General features: G+C 53.9%; 3 protein-coding genes across 13 annotated transcripts in view; 1 reads left to right on the top strand and 2 right to left on the bottom strand.

Annotated features, from left to right (window-relative positions):
• Positions 1 to 27,652, top strand: part of LOC116243432 (uncharacterized) — a 284,197-nt gene that overhangs the window by 81,173 nt on the left and 175,372 nt on the right. The gene's annotated exons all lie outside the window — the stretch shown is intronic.
• On the bottom strand, positions 2,764 to 10,789 carry LOC116241019 (olfactory receptor 14J1-like). Of its 7 annotated transcripts, none has more exons than XM_090130237.1 (3): positions 10,727 to 10,789; positions 8,462 to 8,718; positions 2,764 to 7,074 (listed from the first exon to the last, which is right to left on the bottom strand). In XM_090130237.1, the coding sequence occupies exon 3, from the start codon at positions 3,724 to 3,726 to the stop codon at positions 2,776 to 2,778; it is 951 nt and encodes a 316-aa protein (XP_089986363.1). In that variant the 5' UTR covers positions 3,727 to 7,074; positions 8,462 to 8,718; positions 10,727 to 10,789; the 3' UTR covers positions 2,764 to 2,775. The 7 variants fall into 7 exon arrangements, with proteins under 7 accessions (XP_089986363.1, XP_089986362.1, XP_089986364.1 ...); XM_090130236.1 differs by lacking the exon at positions 10,727 to 10,789 and having other exon boundaries at positions 2,764 to 3,965; positions 4,253 to 7,074; positions 8,462 to 10,034; XM_090130238.1 differs by lacking the exon at positions 10,727 to 10,789 and having other exon boundaries at positions 2,764 to 6,278; positions 6,768 to 7,074; positions 8,462 to 10,034.
• Positions 13,539 to 18,546, bottom strand: LOC149913268 (uncharacterized). 2 transcript variants are annotated; one of them, XM_090130245.1, is made up of 8 exons: positions 18,357 to 18,546; positions 17,660 to 18,037; positions 17,013 to 17,078; positions 16,612 to 16,671; positions 15,980 to 16,051; positions 15,512 to 15,604; positions 14,944 to 15,091; positions 13,539 to 14,678 (listed from the first exon to the last, which is right to left on the bottom strand). In XM_090130245.1, the coding sequence occupies exons 2-8, from the start codon at positions 17,844 to 17,846 to the stop codon at positions 14,516 to 14,518; spliced, it is 789 nt and encodes a 262-aa protein (XP_089986371.1). In that variant the 5' UTR covers positions 17,847 to 18,037; positions 18,357 to 18,546; the 3' UTR covers positions 13,539 to 14,515. The 2 variants fall into 2 exon arrangements, with proteins under 2 accessions (XP_089986371.1, XP_089986370.1); XM_090130244.1 differs by having other exon boundaries at positions 17,660 to 18,067; positions 18,357 to 18,543.

Genomic DNA, 27,652 nt, shown 5'->3' with positions numbered 1-27,652 from the left:
AGGTGCCAGTTGTAAGCAAAGAAACAATCTAATAAACAGTTCCTTTGTGTGTGCTATAACAGATGCATTTTACTATAACACAGCCTTAGTCCTGAGATTTACTGTGTTTTCTTTAGCTCAGTATTTTAAGGATCTAACTGAGAAATCAGTATTTTTCCAAAACTTCATTAAACGTTGTAGTTCTTCATGGTCAGAACGATAATGTGGATGCTTTGACAGGACATCAGTGACGCAGACCAGTATAAAAATCTACTTGGACTTTCGGAAGTCCTTTGGCACGGTCCCACATCACGTCCTTATCTCTGCGGAGAGAGATGTGAGATGGATTTGAAGGAGGAGCTGCGCTGGGCAGCGATTGGAGTGCAGTGGGGAAGTGGTCCAGAGCGAAGGGAACCAGCCCTGCTGTGCTGTGCAGAAGGATTCTTCTCCTGGAGTCCCATTTTGGGACCGGCAGAGTGGTGATCTCTTCAGCTTGATGCACTCGAGGAGGGCTGACAAGTGCTGAGCTGAGGGTCGGAACTGACATGAGGAAATCAAACTCTATAACCACAGAGTGGTCCTAAAGCAGGTGTGTTTAATCAGCGCTGCACACATGCTGGATGCAGAATGGATATTGCCCACCGGGGGGCAAGAAATGCACATACTTAAAGAGCAGGCTGCTTACATGTGCTTTAGATGTCCAAGAATAGGCTGGTTTATTACAATGAGACCCAAAAATAATTGAATTTCCCCCCTCCCCCTCCCCTGAGTCTCAATTATTTTACACATACGGTCTTTGCGATGAAACTCATTGTGTTGTTTTCTTAAGCTTGGGTTAGTATGGAGGACACCTGGCTGGTTCTGGTTGGAAAAGCGTCTGTTATTGGCAGTGAGAACCTGGCTTAGCGAGCTCAAATCTGCAGCTGCCGATTCAGCACACCATGAAGGCACATAACTTTTAACCAAACTTATTTTCTTTAATTAAGTAAACCTGGAGTAAAGTGTGAGCAAACCCAGAGTAAAGTGTGAGTACGCTTGGTGTAGACTGTGAGTAAACACAGAGTAAACTATGAGTAAACCCAAAATGAAGTGTGAGTAAAACCGTGAGTAAGGTGTGAGTACACCCTTAGTAGAGTATGATTAAAACCCAGAGTGAAGTGTGAGTAAACCCAAAGCAAAATGTGAATAAACTTGTCCTAAAGTGTGAGTAAAACCCAGAGAAAGGCGTGAGTACAGAGTATGAGTAGACATGTAATAGTGTTTGTAAACCAGGAGTAAAGTGTGAGTAGACCCTGGGTAAAGTATGGAAAGACATGGAGGTAAGTGTGACAAAAACCTGGAATAAAGTGTGAGTAAATGTGGAGTAGAGTGTAAGCAAATTCTGAGTAAATCAAGTGTAAAACTGGAGTAAAGTGCGAGTAAAACCTGGAGTACAGTGTGAGAAAAACCCAGAGTAAAGTGCGAGTAAACCCAGATGAAAGTGTGAGTAAGCTTGACGTAAAGCGTGAGCAAAACTGGAGTAAGGGGTGAGTAAAAGCCAGATAAAAGTGAAATACCAGTGCAAAGTATGAGTAAAACCTAAGTAAGTAAAATTTGAGCAAACTCGGAGAAAAGTGTGAGTAAACCCGGAGTACAGTGTGAGTAAACGTTAAGTGTCAGTAAAACCCAGAGTCAATTGTGTGTAAAACTCTGAGTACGGTGTGGGCTCACATGGAGTAAAGTGTGGGAAGACATGGAGTAAAGCATGAGTACACCTGGAGTAAAGTGTGAGTAAATCTGGAGTGAAATGATCCCCTAACTTCTGTGCAGTATCTTCCTCTCTGGCCATGAGGTGGAGTATTAACTCTTTAATTACCCGTACTTTGTATGATGTTATGATGTGGAATACGGATAGCATAAAATAACAAAACCATGAGAATGTGATAACCTGGAGTAAATTGTGAGTATACCCGTATTCACATATAAGAAATTTATTTTGTTTCAGTTAATAAAAACAAGAGGGATAAGAAATCCTAACAAACTGTGAGAAAATTCTGTGCTGGAAATGATATAAATTATATAAAATATTAGTCAAAAGTGTTGTGGGTCTAGTTTCATTTAGTATATTAAGGTGAAAGGGACGCTGAATTCAATAGCTGTTCCCAAGTGTGCAGAAAAACCTGTATTTGATTTGTGGCCATTAACACACAGTTTGTTGTCATTGGGTATTAAGCAAGGAAAGAATAAAACGCCTTTTGTCTCAATACAGGAATTGTTGAACTGTGTTTTCTCCCCTGTCTTGCCTGAAAGTGATCCTCGGAGAAATGCCAGAGTCGGACAGGAACAACTGTAAGGTCACAGGGCTCCAGGCCATGCTTGCCTCAGCAGGGAAATGTCATGCCCAGATCAGCTTCCATCAGTCCCCATCCCTCCTCTGATCTGTTCAGCCACTGATGGGTGACTCTGCACTGACTGTACTGGTCAGGGTGGGAAGCAGAACCAGATGGATGGGGATGAGCGCAGCTATACTCCCTGCCTGGGAGTCAGTGGTCGTGCCAAGTGCTTGGAAGGACAATGAAGAATTTCCAAAGCCACTACGAGTGTGCAGCTGTGCCTGGGAATGATAGAAATCTCTCTCCGTCCTCCCTTCCCTGTGCCTGTTACATCTCCACAGCCTCAGTGAAGACTGCAGACCCCTACTAGTGCAACTATTAATTATAACCATTAATAAAACTACAGCAATATATATAAATTAAATAAATATTATAAACATAAAAGAACGTAAAATAGGCCCATTATGGGGAAGACTGTGAGTCATTAGTATAGAGAGATGAGAAGTTTATTGTTGCTAAAAAGTGTCCATGTCCTCAGCATTTTCCTCACTGCATCCTTGAGCTCCTGGTTCCTCATGCTGTAGATGAGGGGATTCACTGCTGGGGACAACACTGAGTACAGAAATGATATCACCATGTCCAGGGATGAAGGGAAGAGGGAAGGGGGCTTCAGGTAGGCCAAAAAATCAGTGCTGAGAAAAATGGAGAGCACAGCCAGGTGAGGGAGGCAGGTGGAGAAGGCTTTGTGTCGCCCCTGCTCAGAGGGCATCCTCAGCACGGCCCTAAAAATCTGTACATAGGAAATTATAATGAAGATAAAACATCCAAAGCCTAAACAGACACTAAGCACAATAAGCCCAATTTCCCTAAGATAGAAGTATGAGCAGGAGAGCTTGAGGAGATGGGGGATTTCACAGAAGAACTGATCCACAGCATTGCCGTGGCAGAGAGGCAGTGAAAATATAGTGGCAGTGTGCAGCAGAGCATGGAGAAGCCCAGTGCCCCAGGCAGCTGCTGCCATGCTGGCACAAGCTCTGCTGTCCATCAAGGTCTCGTAGTGCAGGGGCTTGCAGATGGCAACGTAGCGGTCATAGGACATGATGGTGAGGATGGAATACTCTGCTGAAAATAAAACCAGAAAGAAAAAGAGCTGTGCAGCACATCCTGCATAGGAAATGACCCTGGTGTCCCAGAGGGCATTGGCCATGGCTTTGGGGACAGTGGTGGAGATGCAGCCCAGGTCGAGGAGGGCGAGGTTGAGGAGGAAGAAGTACATGGGGGTGTGCAGGCGGGGGTCGCAGGCTACGGCTGTGCTGATGAGGCCGTTGCCCAGGAGGGCAGCCAGGTAGATGCCCAGCAAGAGCCAGAAGTGCAGGAGCTGCAGCTGCCGCGTGTCTGCCAATGCCAGGAGGAGGAACTCAGTGATGTTGGACATTTTTACTTCTGGGTGTAGAGACCTATCCAGGAATGGTAAGAAAAGGAGGTGCCAGGCCTGCCTTTAGAGGAGTCAGCTTTGCTGTAAGTCAAGGACAAATTAAGGTTTCTACCAGACTTTCCTGCATTTGAGGAGGGATGTTTTCTGCAGTTGAACGAGTCAGATTCTGTCCACTGTTTCTGTGGGGACAGTCACTGTTGATCAAAATGAGAGATGAAATTGGTGCATTGTCCATCTGCCTGTGTATGAGAAGAAGGAGGGATTAATCTCTTCATCCTTTGCCCTCCTCCAGCGATTTGTCCCTACTATCAGAACCAGAGATCTCATGCTCCCATGCTGGGCATGGGAACGTGGCTCATGACTGCAGAATCGATTCAATCCTCTGCATATGGCCTTATTTTCTAGAGCACAGCCTGATTTCACACCAATTCCAAATATTCGAATATAGTACATCTCCTGGTACCAAATGAGTAATGAAATTTAAACAGCATGGTAGTAAGCACACAGATGAAAGTAAACTTCTCACCTTGCTCTTCAGATGACAAGAGGTAACCTAATCAACTACTTATGTGCCTCTTTGGGATTTCGATTAGCCCATAAAATTTAGGAAATGGAAAAATTCTTCGGGCTTTTCTTTCTTCTCAGCATAAACACAAGTTGCTGCTCAGAGGCAGAATGTCCGGGCTGTGCAGAAAGTCATTGTCAACTTCTCTCTCCTTCAGCTCCGCTCTGGGGAAAAGGAGGAAAGCGACATGGTGAGGCTTCTGATTCTCAGGGCTGGAGAAAGGGCACAAAGGAGCTTTGCCCATCTTGGAGCTTGGGGCAGCTTTCCAGGGCACCTCCACTGTGGTAGCCTCGAGATGATGTCTCCCGGGGGGTGGGAGCTCACTCCTGAAACTGAAACAACTGCACTGCGCAGAGCTTGAAATGCTCAAAGGAGACAGGAGCTGTTGCAGAAGTGCCAGAGAGAGAAGAGTAGCATTACACAGAAATGGAAAAAGGAGGAAAAAAATACTGTGATCCTCCTGCTGACGGAAGCAAGGAGTGAAGAGACAGCCAGCACTCCAGAAAGCCTTTTCCTTACCACCCCTCAGATAGCAAAGTCTCAGAGTGTAACTCACAGCCTCTTGGATCTCTCAGCAAAAGGAGCCCATGTCCAGAGCAACTCTGTTCTACAGAGCTGTGGCTGCAGAGGAGCAGCTCATGGCCTGGCCCCAGGGCTGAGAAGGCAGAGGCTGTGCTGGTTGGGAGGGGAGCACAGGTGCTTTGCTCACAGGAAGACATCTGCACTGGAGGGACAGATGGAGGGCAGCCCAAACCCACCCTGCAGAGCCTTTCTGCGACAAGTTCCCTGTCTGTTTCTGTCCCTGTATCTGCACCCTGGAGCTCTCCCTTGCTGTAGCTATTTCTTATCAGCCACAGAGCCCATCCCAGCCCCTGTGCACTCAGCTGTGCCCTGCAGACCCCTCCTGGCAGCAAGGCAGCATCCATGAGCATCTCCCTGCCTGCAGGTACTAAGCAGCAGGCCACGCAAACCCTGATGTGGCCAACAAAAAGGATTTCGTTGCTGCGTGCAGGCAGAGGAGTGGCATGGGGAACTTATGAGGTTCCTGGCAGGTTTGATTATCTCCCAGTGTAACGATTCAGGATTCTCAGTGCTGTATCCTAAGTTCTCCTTCCTTCCCTTTATGAGGAATCTAAAAGCACTGAAACACAAGCTCCACTTTTCCTGTACTGATAGAAAGTCATCTTGAAGTTTCTGCTTTGCTATGGAGCCATGAATCCCCTGCCCCAGGCAGCAGCTGTGGCAGCAGAAGCCCCCTGCCCTGCCGGGGGGCTCCTTCCCCCACATGTCTCCCCCCAGCGCCCTGGGCAGCTCCCCAGGCAGGCTGAGTGCTGAGTGCTGAGCCCCTGCCCCGGCACACAGCCCCTGGGGCACAGCAGGGAGCTGCTCTGCAGGACAGCCCTGGGCACCCAGCTGCAGCCCCAGTGCACAGCCTGCAGCCGTCCTGATACACGCAGCCCTCAGGGCTGTGCTCTGTGCTGCAGCAGGGAAGCCCTCAGCTGGAGCAGGTCCTGCTCTGCAGTAAAGAAACATGGAGTGCCTCCAGACTGATATGCTGGTCTAATGAGACCAAGAGAGATTGGATGGTCTTGTGTACTTTGCCCTGCTGATAGACACTTACTGTGTTAAGGTCTGCGAGCATTGCTCCTCCAGTGAACTCTCAGCCTTCTCTCTTCTGCACAGCATGTGGCATTTCTCTCCCTTCCGTCTCCTCATTCTCACCTACAGGCCATGCCTTCGGAGTCCTGCACTCTGCAGAAGAGCTGCTCCTGTGCCAGCAGCTGTATGAGCTCCCTGCGTCCCAGAAGCCCAGCCCAGCTCAGCAGCAGAGGCACAGATCAAGGGATCCCTTTCTCCATCCCTTTGGACTCCCTGCAGATGTCCCTAGGGCTTCATAGGATGATACATGGAAAAATACTGAAGGAGTCCTTGATGTTCTTTCCCTCTGTGTGGGAGAGCACGCTTCTTCTCAGCAATGTCACTGCTCCTGTCAGAGACAGAGTTAAGTAGAAAAGCCACCCTCCCTTGTCCCAGCACAGACAGGACACCTGGAGAGTGACAGGCAGGGATCACAGGTGCCCAAGCAGAGGAAAATTACTCAGATGAGTCGATTGAGGCACCTCATTCTGGATCTGGAGATATTCTTTTGGTGGGAAATCTCTCTTAGTGAAGTGAAAGATACCTACGTGGAGTTCAATTGAACTTATTCTTTACTCCTTTTGTTCAAAACATCATCCAGAAATACTGAGCTGAGAAAATGGATTCATGTGCCATAAGGAGAACTAAGTTGCTCTCTCTCTTCAGCCCAAGCTGTCCTCCCCAGCTGCCCTGGGAGTAAAATGGTCTCTGTCTCACGTACAGCCTTCATTGCCCAGCCATGCACAGGGTGGTTAGGCAATGTACAACACACATGCCCAATCAGATGATGAATGAGAAACAGGAAGTCCCAATTGGTGCAGTACTGATGTCAACATACCGTTGTAGTAGCGATCAGCACCTGCTGCTTTTCTGCTCTGAGCAGTCCTGCAACAGAAGGGACTTCTGAGAGACCAGACAAAGTATACAGCTACTTAACGTCCTCCATCTCCAAGGCAGCTGTACTGAAAGCCCACCAGTACCCTTTTTGGGTCCTTGAAGTGCTCTCTCCCGAAGCAATCTGTAGCAGGGATGCACGGAGCCTCTGGGCCAGTCACAGTGGTAATCACAAACATTCTTTTGCCATTCATTTCGTTAGGCTCACTTTGGCCTCCAGCAGAGTTAACTCATGGATTCCCCTGTCACTCCTGAAATACAAATCAGTTTTGTCCCTTCAAAACTTGATGACCTATGCAAGCCCCCTATAGCTCCCCTACAGCCTTTTGTAACCTTATATCTCCCTATATCCCCCCTATACCCCTCCACAGACCTGTATTGTGCCTGATTCTCCATATCACACTTAAAGCCTTCCCACTGCTCCCTGTCGCCCCATAGCCCTTTCTATCCCACCCATTTGCCCCTACAGACATTTATAGTGGCATATTTTCTTATATCTTCCTCCAGTTCCCCATGTCCCTCCCCATAGCTTTCTCCAGACCCCTGTCAGCCCCATATCCCCTGTATCACTTCACAGCCTTGTTATAACCCTGTATCTCACCAATATTCCCCCATCTCCCCCTATAACTCCTTATAGTACTTGTATTTGGGCCTATATCCGGACCATTTAGCCCCACATCCTTCCATAGCCCACCTTATACCCCCACATACACCCCCATAGCCCCTCCCAACCCCCCCAATGCTCCCTATAGGATTGGGGTGTGGGATATGGATATGGGATGAATATGGAATGGGAGATCAGAAAATGGAATATACATGGGATGGGATGGGGATGGACAAGGGATCAACATGGGAAGAATGTGGGATGGATTGGGGATGAAATATGGATATGGGATGGGACTGGGATGATAATGGGATAAGTACATGGAATGGACATGGCACGGATGCAGATATGGGGGAGGTAATGGGAATAGGATGTGGGGGTATGGATATGGAATGGATTTGAGATGGCTGTGGGGTGGATATGATGGATATGGGATGGGATAAAGTTGTGGGATACGGACGAGGGATGGCTACGAGATGGGGCTGTAGTGGTTATGGGGCCACAGCATCACGGCTGTGCCACGCTGGTGTCACACAGTCCCCTCTGGTGGTGGCACAGAGGTCACCACCGTGCGTGTCCCCGTCCTCATGGCAGACGATGGTGACAGCACCAGAGGACTCCGGTGTCACCGGACCCTGCGGTAGGCAGGTCTGGAGGGGTGACAAACAACAGTGAGAGGCTCAATGAAAGCATGGTGACAACGTGGTGCCGCCTGTGCCTGCCCCCATGTGATGGTCAGAGTGCAGGGAAGGGTGTCACCCGTTAGATGGTGACGCACAAGTGATGGTGACACCAGATGACGGTAACAACAGTGACAGCCAGGGATGGGGACACTGCGTCACGGCTGTTCCACACTGAGGTCACCCTGTGTCACGGCGTCACCTGAAGACAGTGACACTCAGTGACACCCAATGGCATCCAGTGAAGGTGACACCCAACGATGGTGACACCAGCGAGCCCATGTCACACCTGCACCAGACCCCACGTGTCCCCTGACTGTCCCCAGCCCCCCTCCCTGTACCCCTCCTCATCACCTCTTCAATGAGGATGGCACCGTGCTGAAGTTGTGCCACCATGGCAGGGGGGACAGACATGGACAGCCAGGTGACAGCGTCCAAGAGCTGTAGGACGCTGATGGGGCTCTCGAGGTACGTTGGTACGGCCCCAGGTTCCACGGTTACGGTGATAGTGAGAACTTCGGGGACAGGCGGTTGTTTGGTGTCACCCGGTGGCCCTGGGGGGAGTTGTTTCCGTGGGGCTTTGCACAGGGATTGGTGGGAACCATCCATTTCTGAAAGGAAGTGGCAAAAAAAAAAAAAAAAGAAAAGTGACAGAGTATTGATTTCAACGGAAACAGACATTTTTGGGGGCAATCCCACGGGGGACAAAGAGTGTGTTACTATGTGAGGTTGTCCTCAAAATCCCCATTGGAGACCTCTGGAGGACTCCAGGAACCCGTGGGGACCCCAAGACACCCATGGGACATCTCCAGACCCTTCCAGAAGACAATAGGACCCTCTGAACCCACCTGAGGACCCCCCCACATTCCACAGGATCATTCTGGGACGTCTGCAGACCCTTCTGGATGAGTCCAAGGACCCCCTGCATCAATTTGAGGACCCCCTGGACCCTCCAAGTCCTCTCTGGGACATCCCCAGAGATGTGTCTGATGACGGGATGACTCCAGGACCACTCAGACCCACATGAGGACTCTCTGGACCCTACCAGACTCTACTGGGACATCTCCAGATCATCCCAGTGGCTCCTCGGAGCTCCTGGACCCATCCTGGGAGCTTCCAGATCCTTCCAGGGCCCCCCAGGACCATTCTTGGGACCCCCTGGACACCCTCAGGATCCCTCTGGGACATCTCCTGATCCTTCTGTATGAATCCAAGGACACCTTGGACCCACCTGGGGACCAACTGGATGCCCCAAACCCCTCTACAACATCTCCAGATTCTTCTGCATGCCTCCAGGGCTATATAGGGGGGGGGCTCGTGGGGAATCTATGGGGGGAAAGGTGTGAGTGGGGCTCCGGTGAGGTGGAAAGAGGGTCTGGAGGTGGAGAAAGGTTGGAAGGGGAAACTGAGGGATTGTGGAGGGCTTCTATGGCGTGGAAAGGGGCTCTGAGGATGGAGAGCGGGGGTTGTGAGGGGGAAAAGAGCAGAACGAGACTTCTGTGAGTGGAAAGGGTCCTGGGGATGGAGGGGTACGTTGTGCAGGGGAACTTGAGGGGTGGAAAGGGGGCTTTTGTAGGGCAGAAAGGGGGGTCTGGGAGTGGACGGGGGGTTGTGTGGGGGAAAAAAGGGGTGAGTTGGGTCTCTGTTGGGAGGAAAAGGGGTCTAGGAATGGAGAAGGGGTGGCAGAGGAAATCTGGAGGGTTGTGGGGGGCTTCTATGGGGTGGAAGGGGAGTCTGGGGGACACCTTAGGGAAATACTGGGGGGGAGAAGAGGAGAGTGGGATGTCTATGGGGTCGAAAAAGAGTCTGGGGGGAAACTTAGTGGCTTGTGGGGGGGAAAGGGGTGAACAGAATTTCTACAAAGCAGGAAGAGCATCTGGGGGTGGATGGAGGAGTGGGAGGGAAAAGCCAGGGGTTGTGCGAGGCTTCTATGGGGTCTGGCTGAGGGGGATTGGAGGTCAAAATGAGGGAATGACTGCAGGGGTCAGGGAGGAGCGCACCGGGGGTACAGGGGACTCTAGGGGTCAGAAAAAGGGGCCAGGAGGTGGGAGGAGAAGGGAGGACACGGGACCCTGGGGGTCAAATCGAGGGGAATGGGGGGTGGTAGGAGACTCTGGGGATCAGAATGGGGGAAGTGGAGGGGAGGGGCACCGGGGGGAGGAGAGGGGGTTCGGGGGTCAGATAGAGGAGACTGGGAAAGGGGGGGGACTCTAGGGAACAGAATGGGGAGACCGGTGGGAGGGTGGGGGGACACCAGGGATCAGAACGGGGGACTGGGGGGGGATGAGGGATCGGGGGGGGGGACGACCCGGGGATCAGAATGGGGGAGGCACAGAGGGGAGGGGTGGAAGAGGACTACGGCGATCAGAACGGGGGAACTGGAAGGGAGGGGGGCAGGGGGGGGGGTGTAACCCCGGGGGGCGCACAGAGGGACGGGGGGGGTGGGCGATCAGCGGCAGGGGGAGGGGGGGAGGGCAGCGAAAGACACGGGGTGGGGGAGGCGGCGAGACGCAGGGCAGCCGCCCCCGCCGAGGGAAGCCCCGAGCAGCACGGAGACCCCGCGGGGCCGAGGCAGAGCGGCACGCGGCCCCCCCGCCGCGGCGCCCCCCGAACACCCACCTGTAGGAGCCGAGGCGGCGCCCGGAGCCCCGAGGCGCCCCGCCCCGCTTCCGCACGGCCGCCTCCTCGGGTCGCGGCGTGATGACGTCACTCGGCGGGGACGGCGCGGCGCCGTAGCGACGGACCGGCGCCGAGGCGCTGAGGCGCTGAGGCGCTGAGGCGCCGTCGCCGTGGCGACGCCGTCGAGCGGCAGCGCTCCTGCGGGAGCCGCGCCGAGACGTGCGGCGTCTCCGGCTTCCCCAGCATCGCTGTCTCCAGGCCGATTCCGAGCTGCTGGCGCTTCTTGAAAGCCGAGCGCGCATCTCTGCCCGGTTTTCTCACGGCTCCTGCGGCGGCATCTCTGGCCGCTTTCTCCTCCAAGGAAGAACCGAGCGGTGGCCCGGCCGGGCTCGGTGCGTGGGATGTGAGAAGGGCACAGCCCGGAGCAGGACCTGAAGAACGAGCTCAGCTCACCGCTGGCGCGTGTTCTGTAGTCCCCCGGGTGCTGCAGAGCTGCGCTGGACTCGCTGAGCAGCACGGCGTGGTGCGGGGATGTAAGAGCACACAGGTGCTCGGTAGACTTGCTGGGGCAGGGAGCTCTCACTGATGCTAAACTTGCTGAAACGAAGTGGCTCGTTCAGGACACGTGCCTGAAACAAATGCTGGTTCTCTAGGCAGAGCAGCCGGACAGACCTGTCAGCACTGGGAATTAAGCACGGCAGTGAGATGAGGCCAGTGATGCGTTCATGTAAGAGCAAGAGGTGCTTTGGAATGCCTTTATGGCTGCACAGCTCCTCGGGAAGCAGTTACACCTGCCGGCTCAATAAGAGCTGTCCCTTAGATGCTGTGCTGTGCAGCTGTGGAGCCCTTGCCCACCTGCACTGCATCTTTTAGATGCGTCATTGAGAGGAATTGAACCAGCGAGACTTCAGGGCTGAGCTCTAGGAATGGAAACTCCCTCAACTTTTGGAAGAGACCGGGTTTCTAAGGTCTTAAGACCTGGAGCTGGCAGAGCACACCCCTCTCTGCCTTTCCCCCGACTGGTTTTTGGGAGACAGCACATGGACACCCCTACAAGAAGTCTCAGGGTGTGGAAACTGACGCTGCTATTATGGAAGTAAGAATACATTCCTGGCTCCATTCTGCTCTTGTGTCAGAAGGCAGAGATTTAAGCTGCCTAAAAGCACTTTTCCACAGAGGTTCCCACAGAAAGAAGGCATCCAACGTCTTCCTGTAGCTACGGAGACTCTGACTTCTCAACCCTTTCCAGGTATGTTTTACTGCCTCTTTCCACATTCAGAAATGGCAGCTGTGCAGAAAAACATGCAGCAGGTCCTGCAGTGTGGGCCAGCGGGGAGTTTTACCCCGTCTCCTCCCTGATGTCAATCTGAAGTGATGTCCTTTAGTCTTCAGTATAACAAAAACATTCTGTGACCGTGCTTGAAGACAGTCTCTAATGGATGTTCTTCCCTGGTCAGCTGGCTGCCTTAGTTTGGGCCCTGATGGCAATGATGTGGTGATGGCAAGCTTAGTTCTGCTGTTTTCTCCTTGTCAGAATACTCTGACTTTTGAAGGAAGCAGCTTCTTGTTTCCTGCCTTCCTGCCTTCCTGCCTTCCTGCCTTCCTGCCTTCCTGCCTTCCTTGCTTCCTTCCTCCCTGCCTTCCTGCCTTCCTTGCTTCCTTCCTCCCTTCCTTCCTGCCTTCCTGCCTTCCTTGCTTCCTTCCTCCCTTCCTTCCTGCCTTCCTGCCTTCCTTGCTTCCTTCCTCCCTTCCTTCCTCCCTTCCTGCCTTCATCCTCCTTCCTTCCTCCCTTCCTCCCTTCCTCCTCCTTCCTTCCTCCCTTCCTCTTTATTTTAATTCATTTGGAATATCTATATTCCATACAGATGTTTTAAAAATCATCATTTGTAGTGCTGAAAACTTTTTTAGAAAACAGTTAAAAAGGTATGATAAGGATGTTAAAGAAAGAACCCTCTGTGGTGTTGACCAGGGATGAACATAAAAACAGCTCCCAGTAAATGTACAGGCAGCTGATGTGACTGCCTCTGTCCTCAGCAGCTTGCTCAAAGGAACCCCACAAAGCATTTCAGCGCTGGGCTGCTGAGGGAAGCTGTCAGAAGAGGAGCACTGTGTCCTCTTGCAGAGGACCGGGATGCTTTTACAGCCGACTGACTGACGGCTGCTTTGGTTGTGGCCACAGCTCCTGAGGAGTGCAGCAGTGCTGAGAGCTGAGAGGAAACAGGGGAATGTTGCACCTCCTGGAGGATGCTGAGAAATCAGTGGCCTAGGGCAGGTGCTGGAGAGGAGCTGCAGCGTGCTGTCATGGCAGCTGGGCACTGCTGGCAGCACAACGGACTGTGCCTCTGCTAAGGCGACTGCAGTCACAGAGCGAGCAGTGACAGCAGGCATACGAGGCTTGCAGCACTGCCTTCCTCCCATCTCTCTCCACTTTCAGATTCTCGGCCCAGCCCACAAAGCAAAATGAAGTAGAGGAGGGAGGAAATGTGCTCATAGTTCTTGCTTGGTTCCTATTGCAGAGCAAATGATTGCCTGCTGTCCGGTAAAGCTCACGCAGAAGCACTGATGCTTTTGCATAATGAACTGCCACCCTTGTCCCCTGCCCGAGCCGGGACGTAGGGCACCCGCAGCCTCTGGGCAGCCTGGGCCAGGGCCTCGCTGCCTCTGGGGGAGGGATTTCCTCTACACATCGACCTCAGTTCCCACTCTTGGAGTTCAAAGCCATTCCCACACGACCTGTGGCTGTCTGCCAATGCCAAGTGGCACACAAGGTCTGGCAGTGGACCATGACAACAGTACAGCGTGGACAACTGTGATGGTACTTTCTATTTATTGGCACAGCACAGGCTGGAAAGCCCCGGTTGATGCCAGCTGTGGTTCTCTGGCTGTCAGATGATGCCCCCAAACCCACACACGGGGTGCTCCCAGCTCCTGACTGATGGTGGAGAAGTGGGAGGGCAGAAGTGATGCTGGGGGAGGAAGGGGCGGGGGTCAGGGGGCCGCTGTGCCTGTCATACTTCCCCCAGGCAGTGGTTTGACAGGTGTTACGTGATGCCCCCCCTGAGGGGGCCGCTCCCACCTCTTGATGGATGGTGGAGAGGAGTGGGAGGGCAGAGGTGTTGCTGGGAGGGCTGGGGGCTGCAGGGCCTGATATGCTTCCCCCTGGCATTCTGGGTGGTTTTTGGGGTCTTGGATAATGGCCCCAAACTGGGTGTTGGATAATGACCCCGAACTGACGACCTACGGGGGCCACTCGCACCTCCTGAAGGATGGTAGAGGGGAGTGGGAGGGTGGTGATGATGCCCAGGGGTCGGGGGGCTGCTGGGCCAGTTGGCTTCCCCCAGGCAGCGCTTGTCTGTCGGCTGGACAGTGTCCCCAAGTCTACGCTCTGCTGGGCTCGCTTCCATCCCCTGATGGATGCTGGAGGGGAGAGCGAAGGCAGAGGTGGTGCTGGGGGCTGCCAGGCCTCTCAAGCTTCCCCGAGGATGTGGCTGCCGCCAGGCTGACACCCTGAGGGACCACTCCTGACCCCCGAAGGATGGTGATGGGGGACGGGGGGGGGGTCTTGATGCCCAGGGCGGGTGGGGGGCTGCTGGGCCTGTTGCTCATCCGCCAGGGTGCCGTTGTTTGGGTGCCGGCCGATGAGCACAAGTTTCCAAGCCAAGGGGGTTCCTCCCGTCCCCTGAAAGATGGCGGTGGGGGACGGGGGGTGGTGTTAATGCCCCCCGGGCTGCAGAGCCTGGGCTGGTGGGCTGTGGGGCCCGAGGCGGGGGCAGCTGAGCCTGGCTGCTGTCAGGTCTGGCAGGGGCCGCCCTGGTGGTGCCATCCGGCCGCTGGGCAGGTGGTCACGGCCGTTGGCATCATGTCCATCTGCCAGGCCCCTTGAGGAGAGCAGGACGAGGGCAAACTGTGGCCGCGGACATCGTGCTGGGCTCCATCAGCTGCAGCGAGGCGCCTGCGGAGAGAGGAATGTGCTGAGGGCACAGGAGAGCCCCTGCTCTCCTTCCTCAAAGGCAAAGAGCCTGTTTCAGGCCCAGCACTAAGAATGGGCTGCAGGAACGGCCGTGCCAATTCAAACATCTGATAGCGTAAATCTCAGACCACGTTAGCCAACAACTAACCGGCCTCTGTGCTGCTGGAACTACAAGTGCCTCCGGGCTCACAGCAGCTGCACAGTAAAGAGTTGGGCAGGATGGGGGTGGGGGTGAACAACAACTCACTGGTTTCTCTGCCTCCATCGCCGGATAAGCAGACAGAACGTTATCATGGCTGCCAGCATGGAAACCAGGAAAGCTGCAGTCAGTGCCAGGCAGGACTTCAGTAACACTTGATCTTCTGTGGTGTTTGCACGTCCTTCATCTTCCACACCTGGAGGAACAATGTGCTCACTGCTGTGTCTCGTGCCCTACTGGCAGTCTCACAAGAGGTCTGACATGGCCAAAAATGTTGTCTTGCATTTTGTTGGCCTCCAGGAACACGTGAAAATCCTCGGGCTGCAATGCTTCCCTGATTCCAGCGAAGCAAAGGGAACTCCCTAAGGCGCTGCACATCAAGGCACTCTGGAACCTCTTTTTGGCCTCTCAGCTTTGTTTACACTCTGGCTCTGCCACGGTCCAGACCCTCCCGGGCCATGGATTTGCTCCTTCTTCTCCATCACGCTCTAAGACTCCTTTTGCACTCGCCCACCCTCGCCTCCTGAGGCTGGGTAGTTGTCTGACTAAATCTCACTAGAGCAGAAGGAGAGCGTGTGGATCTGTTTAATCAGGGTACAGACAGAAATACACTCACCACGTGCTTCCTTCTTCATGATTCTCATCAATAAATGGGACAGTCTCTTGGAATATTTTCCATCTATCCATGCCACTTTCCATCCGCCAGGACCTTAACAGAAAGCATTAAGATAAATCTCAGAGAAACAAAGCATTGAACTGAGCGGTCTCTTCGGTGAAGTCAACAAAGACAACAGCCACCCTGGGATGCCTGTGGGGCTCCAGCACAGGAAGCGGCCGAGGATTTGGCACAGCCTTCCCTGGAAGCAATTCTGCACCCAAAGCATGAGGAGAACTTCCCACCACACACTGCAATCTACACAGCTGCACAAGAGCATCACTGAAGAGCAGATGGTGCCAGGGGATCGTGTGAGGACAGGGCACGCACATGCAGCTGTGCATTCTCACTCACACCTGCAGACATGCCCGGCTGACATTAGGACTGTGAGCTGGCATCTCTCAAAGGAAGCAAAAACTCATGGCATACCAATACGAGTTGCTGGGGCTTCTGTCCTGGAGCTCAGCTGGGAAGCTGGAGACCATTCGACTCCACCCGCACCTGTACACAAACACAGAGCAGCTCCTGTCAGACATGGCCAGGTACTTGTTCAGACTGCAATGCCAGGTTTGCTCCACAGCGCTCTTCTCTCCCTGCTACACAGCAGCAGCTGGCAAATAGCTGCTGGGTGCCTGCAGCAGCACCGTGCCAGTCCAAGAAGGAACCATGTGTGGAACTGTCTGCAGAAGGGAAGGGGCTGCAAGGGGAAGGGAAGATCTAAAGGCCCTTTCCTTTGGGATAGCCCATCGGAGGCTTATGGAGCAGATTATGCTGAGCCTTTGGCAAGACACTGCTTACAGGCGCAGCTGTAAGGAGAAACATTGCCATGGTGTGTTGTGATCTCTCTCTTCCTTAGGGACCTGCAGTGACTGGAAGGGGCTCAGCTGACGACGTGGCACCCAGGCTTGGGTCGAAAGTTGCCAAGCTGGAGAGGTGGGCAGTTGGCTGGCACCCAGGCTTCTTGTGGAGTAGAAATCACCGGGCAGCGAAACGCTGAAGCCTTCCTGAACTACCACAACCACATATGAGCAGAGAGCGTGAGATGAAGGCTGGTGACTTACCCCTGGCATCCAGCCCAGGCTCAGGACCAGGATTCGGCTCTGGTAATTCACCAAGAGGACCTGCAGGCACAGAGGTGATCAGACACAAGTGAGGAGAGCTTCCACTGCACCTTGGGGCCTGGGGTTTTTTTCTGCAGTGACCTGCGAGGACTGGCTGCAGGTCAGGGAATGACATGGCCCAAACAGCAAACGTAGAGGTTCTCTCCTCCAAAAAGTGGCAAGGGCTGCCTTCCCACAGATACGTGACAACTCTCCAAATAAAGAAATACTCAGGACTGATCTGTGTACAGCCTTTGAGGCACAAAGAGACTTGAAAGACCCTTGGAGGTTCCTGAGTACCCAAATAAACTATGACGGCACGAACTTTTCTGCCTTCAAGGAAGCAGACACTCACAACTTACCTCTGGGTTTCCCCTGAGGCACAAAAGTAGTCATCGCCCGACCGTCTGCATATGGAGCACCATCATCTAGAATCAAGAACAGAAGAGGGATGTTCCCATGGCATGTTGTCATCTCCTCCCTTAGTGATGGGGGAGGGCTCAGCTAATGGGATGGCAGACTCAGGCCGTGACTGCCAAAGCTACAGGGTGACCTGGAGCCTGGCACTGGGCAGCTTCCCGAAGCTCTCCAGGCCATGTGCAACAGCGCTCCGGGACCGTGTGGAAGAGCACACCAAGTAAAGACACCTGAAGCCATCTGGGCTCCAGCCGGGGGTCTCTGCTGGGAACCAGGATTCATCTATGGGGAGCACCGGGAAGCCGGAGCAGAAATGCTCCCGCTTTTCCCAGCACACATCTTCTGAGCTCCCCCTCGGTCACCCCCGGGCGAAGAGCGTGCTCAGCCAGCAGCAGAGCCACGGCCCGGCACGGCTGGAGCCAGCCCTGCAGAGCACTGCTTCCTCACGCCCTCGCCCGGCTCCTGCGCTGCTGCCTGTCCCCCCATCCCAACACCCCCACGGAAGGCAGCCCCAGGGCAGCACACGGGGACAAGAGCCCGGAGCTCTCGCCCTCGCCGCCACTCGGTTTTGGCCCCATCTCTGCCCACCCACCTGCTGCTGGCGCTCGCCACGGAGCAGCACAAGTCTCCTGGGAACATATGGCCATGAGGAGGAGGAGGAGAGCAAGGCGGGCAGGGGCCGTGGCCCCCCACACTCGTGCCATGCTGCCACCACCACCGCTGCAGCCACAGCGAGTGCTGCTGGGCGGCACAGAACGCCTGGGGCACACGCTGAGCATTGTGAGCTCACGGCACCAGGCGGGGCGTTGTGACCCCACGTCCCCACGATGCACATCTGTTCCGCCACCAGGGCCAGCTTCCCCCTGGGCTTGCTGTGTGTGCTGTCGTGCTGGGGAGGATTCCCAGGCATCTAGAGCAGCAGGAGACCACTGATGTCACATGGACAGCACGGAAATGGGGAATGGCTCGGCTGGGAGGGGACATTAAAGAGACAGAGACGCTGTCAAAGGAGAAAGAAAATCACTTCAGTGTTGTTTTGACTGCTTCATGCAGATCCAGAGATTCACTTTTCTCTTTTAATGCCCAAACAGAAGCCGGTTCTTCAGTGACATTTCCCCTTCAACCCTCCCACCCCACCCACTCTCCCCTCCCCTCACCCCTACCTCTCATTTTCTCCTTCCTCTCCTCTCCCCTCTCCTCCCCTCCTTCGCTTTCCCTCCCCTCCCCTCCCCTTCCCCCTCTTTTCTCCCTTTCCCCTCCCCTTCCCCCTTGCCTTCTGCCAAACTTACCTCTCCTGCTCTTCACTGAATTCTTCTGGATTCCCTTGCCTTGCTTTCCTTTGCAACGCTATGCATTGCTCTCTCCATATTTCTTGCCAGCCATTCTTTTCTTAGCTCTTATTCTTCACTTTTTACTTGGCTTTTTTCTTCTATTCTCTTTGCCTTTCTTCTCTTTTCTTCTTTTAGTCCTTTTTTTTCTATTTTCATATATTGTTTTCTATCTCTTCTTTTTTTCTTTCTCCTTTTCTTCTTTTCTTTTTCTTTTTTTTTTTGGTCTTTTTTTTTCATTAAATGCTTTTTTCTTTTTTCTTTTTTTTTCTTTTCTCTTTTTTAATTTATTTTTCTGCTCTCTTTTCATTTTTTTGTTTTCTCCTCTTTTTATCTTTTTTCTTATTTTTATTACATATTCTTTTTTCTTTTCCATTTTCTTTCTTATTCCTATTTTTCTTTTTTCTATTTTTCATCTTTTTTCTTTTCTTTTTTCTTTTTTTTCGTCATTTCCTTGAATCTTTTTTTCTTTTTTTTTCCCCTCTTTTTAATTATTTTTTCCTTATTTTTCCTTTTTTTTCCTTTTCTCTTTTTTTTCTGATTTTAATCATAAGTTTTCCTTTAACCCTCCCCTCAACCCCCCCTCCCCTCCTCTTCTCCCATCCCCTCTTTTCTCCCTTACCCTCACCTCCCTTGCCCCTCCACTTCCCCCTGCCTTAGCCTACCATTACCTGCCTGCCCTTCACTTACCTTCTCCTCACTTCCTTCTTCCTTCTTCTTCATGCTCTTGGCTTTTGCTGCTATTCACACCAAATCTCAACACTTGCCTGCTCTGCTTGCTGCTCTGCCAAGTGCCTCTCAGCTCTGCTCACAACTTCACGCCCACTGCCTGCCCTTCTCTATTCCCCTCTCGTGCCCTTCAGGCTTCTGCTCCCCTTGCTGAGCAAGCCCGTGCCCGGTAGCTCCCCTTCAACCTCCTCCGCCCTTTGCCTTCCTCCAAGAGATGCTTGCTTCTGGCCAGCACTCCTGCCCGCTGCCTAGCCCACAGCCCGCATCTCCTGGGGAGACAGCAAGGTGGCCTGGAGCTGCCCACACCTCCTCCCGGGCACGGCTTCTCAGCTTTGCTTCAAGCCCACAAAAAACCCCAAGGAGCTCCTCTTACCTTTGGGCTCAGCTGCTTCTCCTCCCCCAGCCCCCTAAATCCCTCCCCGTAGCTCTCCCCAGCCCCTCCCACCCCCCAATGCTCCCTATAGCACCGTGTCCCCCCGTTACCCCCTCACAGCCCTCTGCTGCCCTAAATCCCGCTGTACCCACCCCTATCGCCCCATGTACCCCGATACCACAGCCGCTGCAGCCCCGCCTGCCTCCCTATCCCCCCCCCGCCTTCCCAGCCCCTCAGCCCAGCAGGCTTCCTTCCCTGTCCCGGTGCCGCTCTCCGTCCCTCCCGGCTCCGGCTCTGCTGTGCTCAGTACCGCTCCCGTCGTGCCGCGGTTCCGTCTCGGTGCTGCCCGGACCGCTCCGGCGCGCAGCGGCGGTGCGGGGCGGCCCGGGCTGCGGGAGCGCCGCCGCCTGAGGGGAGAAGAGCTCTGAGCCGGCTGTTAACGGCCGCTCCCGCGCGCCGCGCCTCAGCCAATCGGAGCCGGCGGCGCTGCCGCTGACCAACGAGAGCCCGAGTGCGGGAGGGACCGGCACCTGACCAATGACAGCCCGGGGGCCGGACGGACCGGCACCTGACCAATGACAGCCCGGGGGCCGGACGGACCGGCACCTGACCAATGACAGCCCGGGGGCCGGACGGACCGGCACCTGACCAATGACAGCCCGGGGACCGGACGGACCGGCACCTGACCAATGACAGCCCGGGGGCGGTGCGGCGTGGCGCGGCGCTGTTGGTGGGAGGAGCGCGGGCAGGGGGCGGGGCCTCGGGGTGCGCCCTACTGCTATGGGGGTGGGAGATGGGACTGGGATTGACAGGTGGGAGATGGGGTTGGGATGTGGGGTTGGGAGCGAAGTTTGGAACTGGGCTTGGGAGCTGGGGTTGGGATGTTGGATGTGCATTGGGATGTGAAATGTAGGGTTGGGGTGTGGGGATATGGATATGGGGTGGATATGGAATGGGAGATAGGAAAATGGAATACATATGGGATGGGCTTGGGATGGACATGGGACCAACACTGAAGAAGGTGGGATGGATTGGGGATGAAATAGGGACGCGGGATGGGATCGGGATGATAGTGGCATGGGATAAGTAGATGGAATGGACATGGGATGCGTGTGGGGATAAGGATTCGGAATGGATATGGATATAGGGTTAGGGATGGGGATAGGATGTGGGGGTATGGATACGGGATGGGTTTGAGATGGCTGTGGGGTGGATATGATGGATATGGGATGGGATAAAGTTGTGGGATACGGACGAGGGATGGCTACGAGATGGGGCTGTAGTGGTTATGGGGCCATAGGGGCGATGGGGCCAGGATGCTGCAGTGACCTCTGTCCCCAGAGTTTACCCCCAGTGTGACACATGGAGCCCCACAGCCGCTCCTCTGCCCTTTATCACTTACATGGGGAGGACATCCCCCAACCCCCATGATCAAAAATAAACCTTAATTAGAAAAGTGAGGGGTGTCAACCCCGCCCCATGGGAACAATGTTTTCTGTGGCGTCTCCAGAGGGCTGCCCCAAACTCTGGGGGGTGTTCACAACTCTAGGATATGACACCACCAGGGTGCCATGAAGGTGTCCCAAGCTTTGGGGTGTGACACAGGGATGTCCCCAGTTTTGGTGGTGTGACATTGTCATGTGGTGTTCCCACTTCCCCGCGAAGTCCTCCAGGTGGTCACGGTGTCCCCAGCTTCGGCTCAATGTCCCCAGGGCTTTTTTTGTTCCCTCTGCATGACGGTGACACCCGGCGCCAGCTGCCAGGAGTGACGCCCAACGGTGATGACACCGCATCACGGCTGTGCCACGCTGGTGTCACACAGTCCCCTCTGGTGGTGGCACAGAGGTCACCACCGTGCGTGTCCCCGTCCTCATGGCAGACGATGGTGACAGCACCAGAGGACTCCGGTGTCACCGGATCCTGCGGTAGGCAGGTCTGGAGGGGTGACAAACAACAGTGAGAGGCTCAATGACAGCATGGTGACAACGTGGTGCCGCCTGTGCCTGCCCCCATGTGATGGTCAGAGTGCAGGGAAGGGTGTCACCCGTTAGATGGTGACGCACAAGTGATGGTGACACCAGATGACGGTAACAACAGTGACAGCCAGGGATGGGGACACTGCGTCACGGCTGTTCCACATCGAGGGCATCCTGTGTCACGGCGTCACCTGAAGACAGTGACACTCAGTGACACCCAATGGCATCCAGTGAAGGTGACACCCAACGATGGTGACACCAGCGAGCCCATGTCACACCTGCACCAGACCCCACGTGTCCCCTGACTGTCCCCAGCCCCCCTCCCTGTACCCCTCCTCATCACCTCTTCAATGAGGATGGCACCGTGCTGAAGTTGTGCCACCATGGCAGGGGGGACAGACATGGACAGCCAGGTGACAGCGTCCAGGAGCTGTAGGACGCTGATGGGGCTCTCGAGGTACGTTGGTACGGCCCCAGGTTCCACGGTTACGGTGACAGTGAGAACTTCGGGGACAGGTGGTTGTCCGGTGTCACCCGGTGGCCCTGGGGGGAGTTGTTTCCGTGGGGCTTTGCACAGGGATTGGTGGGAACCATCCATTTCTGAAAGGAAGTGGCAAAAAAAAAAAAAAAGAAAAGTGACAGAGTATTGATTTCAACGGAAACAGACATTTTTGGGGGCAATCCCACGGGGGACAAAGAGTGTGTTACTATGTGAGGTTGTCCTCAAAATCCCCTTTGGAGACCTCTGGAGGACTCCAGGAACCCGTGGGGACCCCAAGACACCCATGGGACATCTCCAGACCCTTCCAGAAGACAATAGGACCCTCTGAACCCACCTGAGGACCCCCCACATTCCACAGGATCATTCTGGGACGTCTGCAGACCCTTCTGGATGAGTCCAAGGACCCCCTGCATCAATTTGAGGACCCCCTGGACCCTCCAAGTCCTCTCTGGGACATCCCCAGAGATGTGTCTGATGACGGGATGACTCCAGGACCACTCAGACCCACACGAGGACTCTCTGGACCCTACCAGACTCTACTGGGACATCTCCAGATCATCCCAGTGGCTCCTCGGAGCTCCTGGACCCATCCTGGGAGCTTCCAGATCCTTCCAGGGCCCCCCAGGACCATTGTTGGGACCCCCTGGACACCCTCAGGATCCCTCTGGGACATCTCCTGATCCTTCTGTATGAATCCAAGGACACCTTGGACCCACCTGGGGACCAACTGGATGCCCCAAACCCCTCTACAACATCTCCAGATTCTTCTGCATGCCTCCAGGGCTATATAGGGGGGGGGCTCGTGGGGAATCTATGGGGGGAAAGGTGTGAGTGGGGCTCCGGTGAGGTGGAAAGAGGGTCTGGAGGTGGAGAAAGGTTGGAAGGGGAAACTGAGGGATTGTGGAGGGCTTCTATGGCGTGGAAAGGGGCTCTGAGGATGGAGAGCGGGGGTTGTGAGGGGGAAAAGAGCAGAACGAGACTTCTGTGAGTGGAAAGGGTCCTGGGGATGGAGGGGTACGTTGTGCAGGGGAACTTGAGGGGTGGAAAGGGGGCTTTTGTAGGGCAGAAAGGGGGGTCTGGGAGTGGACGGGGGGTTGTGTGGGGGAAAAAAGGGGTGAGTTGGGTCTCTGTTGGGAGGAAAAGGGGTCTAGGAATGGAGAAGGGGTGGCAGAGGAAATCTGGAGGGTTGTGGGGGGCTTCTATGGGGTGGAAGGGGAGTCTGGGGGACACCTTAGGGAAATAGTGGGGGGGAGAAGAGGAGAGTGGGATGTCTATGGGGTCGAAAAAGAGTCTGGGGGGAAACTTAGTGGCTTGTGGGGGGGAAAGGGGTGAACAGAATTTCTACAAAGCAGGAAGAGCATCTGGGGGTGGATGGAGGGGTGGGAGGGAAGAGCCAGGGGTTGTGCGAGGCTTCTATGGGGTCTGGCTGAGGGGGATTGGAGGTCAAAATGAGGGAATGACTGCAGGGGTCAGGGAGGAGCGCACCGGGGGTACAGGGGACTCTAGGGGTCAGAAAAAGGGGCCAGGAGGTGGGAGGAGAAGGGAGGACACGGGACCCTGGGGGTCAAATCGAGGGGAATGGGGGGTGGTAGGAGACTCTGGGGATCAGAATGGGGGAAGTGGAGGGGAGGGGCACCGGGGGGAGGAGAGGGGGTTCGGGGGTCAGATAGAGGAGACTGGGAAAGGGGGGGGACTCTAGGGAACAGAATGGGGAGACCGGTGGGAGGGTGGGGGGACACCAGGGATCAGAACGGGGGACTGGGGGGGGATGAGGGATCGGGGGGGGGGACGACCCGGGGATCAGAATGGGGGAGGCACAGAGGGGAGGGGTGGAAGAGGACTACGGCGATCAGAACGGGGGAACTGGAAGGGAGGGGGGCGGGGGGGGGGGTGTAACCCCGGGGGGCGCACAGAGGGACGGGGGGGGTGGGCGATCAGCGGCAGGGGGAGGGGGGGAGGGCAGCGAAAGACACGGGGTGGGGGAGGCGGCGAGACGCAGGGCAGCCGCCCCCGCCGAGGGAAGCCCCGAGCAGCACGGAGACCCCGCGGGGCCGAGGCAGAGCGGCACGCGGCCCCCCCGCCGCGGCGCCCCCCGAACACCCACCTGTAGGAGCCGAGGCGGCGCCCGGAGCCCCGAGGCGCCCCGCCCCGCTTCCGCACGGCCGCCTCCTCGGGTCGCGGCGTGATGACGTCACTCGGCGGGGACGGCGCGGCGCCGTAGCGACGGACCGGCGCCGAGGCGCTGAGGCGCTGAGGCGCTGAGGCGCCGTCGCCGTGGCGACGCCGTCGAGCGGCAGCGCTCCTGCGGGAGCCGCGCCGAGACGTGCGGCGTCTCCGGCTTCCCCAGCATCGCTGTCTCCAGGCCGATTCCGAGCTGCTGGCGCTTCTTGAAAGCCGAGCGCGCATCTCTGCCCGGTTTTCTCACGGCTCCTGCGGCGGCATCTCTGGCCGCTTTCTCCTCCAAGGAAGAACCGAGCGGTGGCCCGGCCGGGCTCGGTGCGTGGGATGTGAGAAGGGCACAGCCCGGAGCAGGACCTGAAGAACGAGCTCAGCTCACCGCTGGCGCGTGTTCTGTAGTCCCCCTGTTATCGATAAAATAATGGTCCAAAGGTTAAGGAGCCAATAATTGAATTTATTAATTATAAAGAACAAAGAACAAAGAGGCAATGCAGCGCTGGGCGACAGGGGACTCTGCGTTCCTCCAACTGCCACGAGGTTTGAACCGGTCCCGGTCCTTTTATGCAGTTCGTCTTCCGTATTCGTGTCCTCCCGCATTCCTATCGTGGTGTACTCTGCGCATGATCCGGTTGTTGCTAGGGGGTCTTATTCTGCCTTTTGGTGGTCGTATGGGTTGAAGTAAGTAGTCTTCCTCCGTGTCCTTTTCTTGACCCCTTCTGGTGATTCCCATTTATGGTATGCTACCCGTATAGGCGAATTTTATTGGTACACACTGCGAGAATATCCCGCACGAGAGCAAACCAGAGAACAGGCCATGGCATGCCGAGGAAGCGCCCGACATTGGGAAGGCCTGACATCATCCCCCAGTGCTCTTTGTTTAACGATAACAACTTTAAAGAAAATCACCGTATCAATAGAACAAGGAGAGCACCGAGACACCTTGGAAACAACAGGATGACTACTGACTGGCACCAGATAACAAACAAATTAACAAGTAAATGGCAAATGTCAGCCTTCTGATAAGACCGCAAACCTGGAGCACCCAACCAGTGGGGAAGCAGGGCAGGAGGAATGCAAGGGGGAGAAAACAGGGTATACAGGCTGCCATGTTGTGTCCATAGGGGCGCTCCCGCTGGCGGGACGCCCGCCATTGCAATCGTGAATAAATTCTGCTTTTATCAGGGATACCGTCCTGACAAAAATTCTAAGCTTACTAGCTCTGGACAAACATTCTTGCTTTTTGACAATTTCCCCCCTTTTCTTTTATCGTTGAATGTTTGTCCTCCAATTTTTTACAATCCTCCTTTTATGATTATGGAATATCACACTCTCTCCATTTACAATTTCTCTATTTCCCTCTGCGGCGTCGTTTGCATTAAGATTAGCAATTTCGTGGTGTCAAACCGCTTCTTTATCAGTTGTGATAAATATTTAATTATACATGGTCCAAATATTAGCCCCAGAATAATCGTGATCAAGGGTCCAGCCAGAGCAGACAGTAAAGCAGTGAGCCATGGTGATACGTTAAGCCAACCCTCATACCAGGATCTTCCTATTTCCCTATCCCTTTTTCGTTGTTCCAATCTTTTACGAAGTTCAGCCATGGAATCTTTAACTACCCCGGTATGATCAACAAATGAACAACATTCTTCTTGGAGTGCTATGCACAGTCCTCCTTCTTTTAGGAATAGGAGGTCTAATCCTCTTCGATTTTGTAATACCACCTCTGACAATGATTTGACCGAAGTTGTCAACTTATCAATTGATTGTTCTATTCTGTCTAGATCTTCATCTACAGCTTGTTGTAAACCCTGTATCTCAGTATTTTTGACGAGTGAGGCTATGCCGGTCCCGGCACCCACACCTCCAGCAATCAAGAGGGTTGCTAAAGTAATTGTTGTTATAGGCTCTCTTTTCTGTCTGGTGAGGCTCCCCTCCAGTTGATACATAACCTCTTCATCAGAATGATACATTAACCGTGGGATAAGTACTACTTGTATACAAAATTCAAATCTATTAAATACCTCTAATGATATACATGGTGTCATTCCGACGTCTGAACATACCCACTTTGCACCTGCTGTGGGGATTAACCATTTAAATTTTGCATTCGTTTTGTTTGCTATTCTACTTCTAGATATTGTGCTGTTACAAAGACTTTTATATTGTTCTGGTACGGTTCCAATACACTTTCCTTTCCCTGTGACATGCTGTATAGTCAACCCCTGGGTGTAATTACTATTCCATGGGCACGCAATAGGATTCGTTCCATTATTCCATGTGACCCTGCCTAGTTCCCCTATTGCCTCATAATAAGGTGGTCTAACACTATAGCACAACCAACATTCGTTAGTTAAGTTTGGTTGTGTTTTATTCAGGGCGGCATATGCAGCTTGCATAATGCCCCATAGTGGATCACTGAGTGTAGGTGGCTTTGTCTTATACCTTCGACCTTTACTATTAGGGGTAATTATCGATGTAGGAACAGCAGGTGGCGGGGTTCTTTTGGTAGAAGGGGGTGGTGCCAAAACTATATTTGGGCCCATAGGCAGTGGGGAATCATGTGGCATACTTCTTTTTGCTATTCTAAATATACCACCTCTATCTGGACCCTCCTCCCAAAATCTGATTCCCCACATCCTTCCCACTAACCACACATCATCTCTAGGGTTTCTAATTGTTATATTGAGTACGTCACAACAGGTACAAATGCCTCCCCGTCCGAAACCTCCTTGTGAGCATTGGGGTAAGGCAGGGGTACAACTCGTGGAATCCCATCGTATTTCTATATGAGGGTCACTGGGAGACATTGGCCATCCGGATGCCCATGTTTCACAACCCCAATACCCACAAAAATAATGATTAGGTAAGTTACACCAATTCCGTCCTCTATTAGAGGCAGGGCAAACGTAAACCTCCGAACACCCCCTGCCCGATCCCATTATCAGATCATCCATTGGGATAGTGAAATTTACACTGGTTTGGTTTGTACAGGTTTGTAAGGGGCGGTCCGGTTGTTGTATATTAAATAATTCCCATATCATGGGCTCGTGTGGATTGCTGGCCTGTACCCCTGGGAGTAGAACAGATGTACAGACCAAAATGATTGTCTTTGGGGTCAAGTATCGTTCCTTCACCCGAGGTCCATCTCTGCCTCGCCTGTCAACTGGGTTGCAGCCAGCTACAGGGGTCTTTATCTTCTCGGCAGCAGAGGACCTACTCGAAGGTGGACTTTTCCCCATCACAGTCTGTTTTATTCACTATTGAATCCCTTGGGGTAATCTAGGCCCTTGTCCACAGAGTGTCTCTGGAGTTTGATTCTGGAGCCTTTTCAACAATCGGCCAACCCTTACAGCCGTGTACCCGTTGTATTCAGGGCAGGCTTGGTAGGCTGATCTCACTTAGTGTTCCGTTTCTATCCGTAAACGCAAACCCCTTTTCCACACTTAACAACTTTCCACAAAAAATACCAAATTAGTGACAAGATTAATGCTATTAC

This window comes from Phasianus colchicus, chromosome 39 (genome assembly GCF_987193195.1).
Source record: "Phasianus colchicus chromosome 39, bPhaCol1.hap1.1, whole genome shotgun sequence".
NCBI classification, from domain to species: domain Eukaryota; kingdom Metazoa; phylum Chordata; class Aves; order Galliformes; family Phasianidae; genus Phasianus; species Phasianus colchicus.
This window is presented reverse-complemented; position numbering and strand designations above follow the sequence as displayed.

Bases quoted from the DNA above. Each gene is read 5' to 3' on its own strand.
- LOC116241019 (XM_090130237.1), bottom strand. From the start codon at position 3,726: ATGTCCAACATCACTGAGTTCCTCCTCCTGGCATTGGCAGACACGCGG.
- LOC149913268 (XM_090130245.1), bottom strand. From the start codon at position 17,846: ATGCTCAGCGTGTGCCCCAGGCGTTCTGTGCCGCCCAGCAGCACTCGC. The intron at 17,079-17,659 runs GTGGGTGGGCAG...TCTTGATTCTAG, and splicing joins GTGGCGAGCGCCAGCAGCAG to ATGATGGTGCTCCATATGCA. The intron at 16,672-17,012 runs GTAAGTTGTGAG...CTGTGCCTGCAG, and splicing joins GCCTCAGGGGAAACCCAGAG to GTCCTCTTGGTGAATTACCA.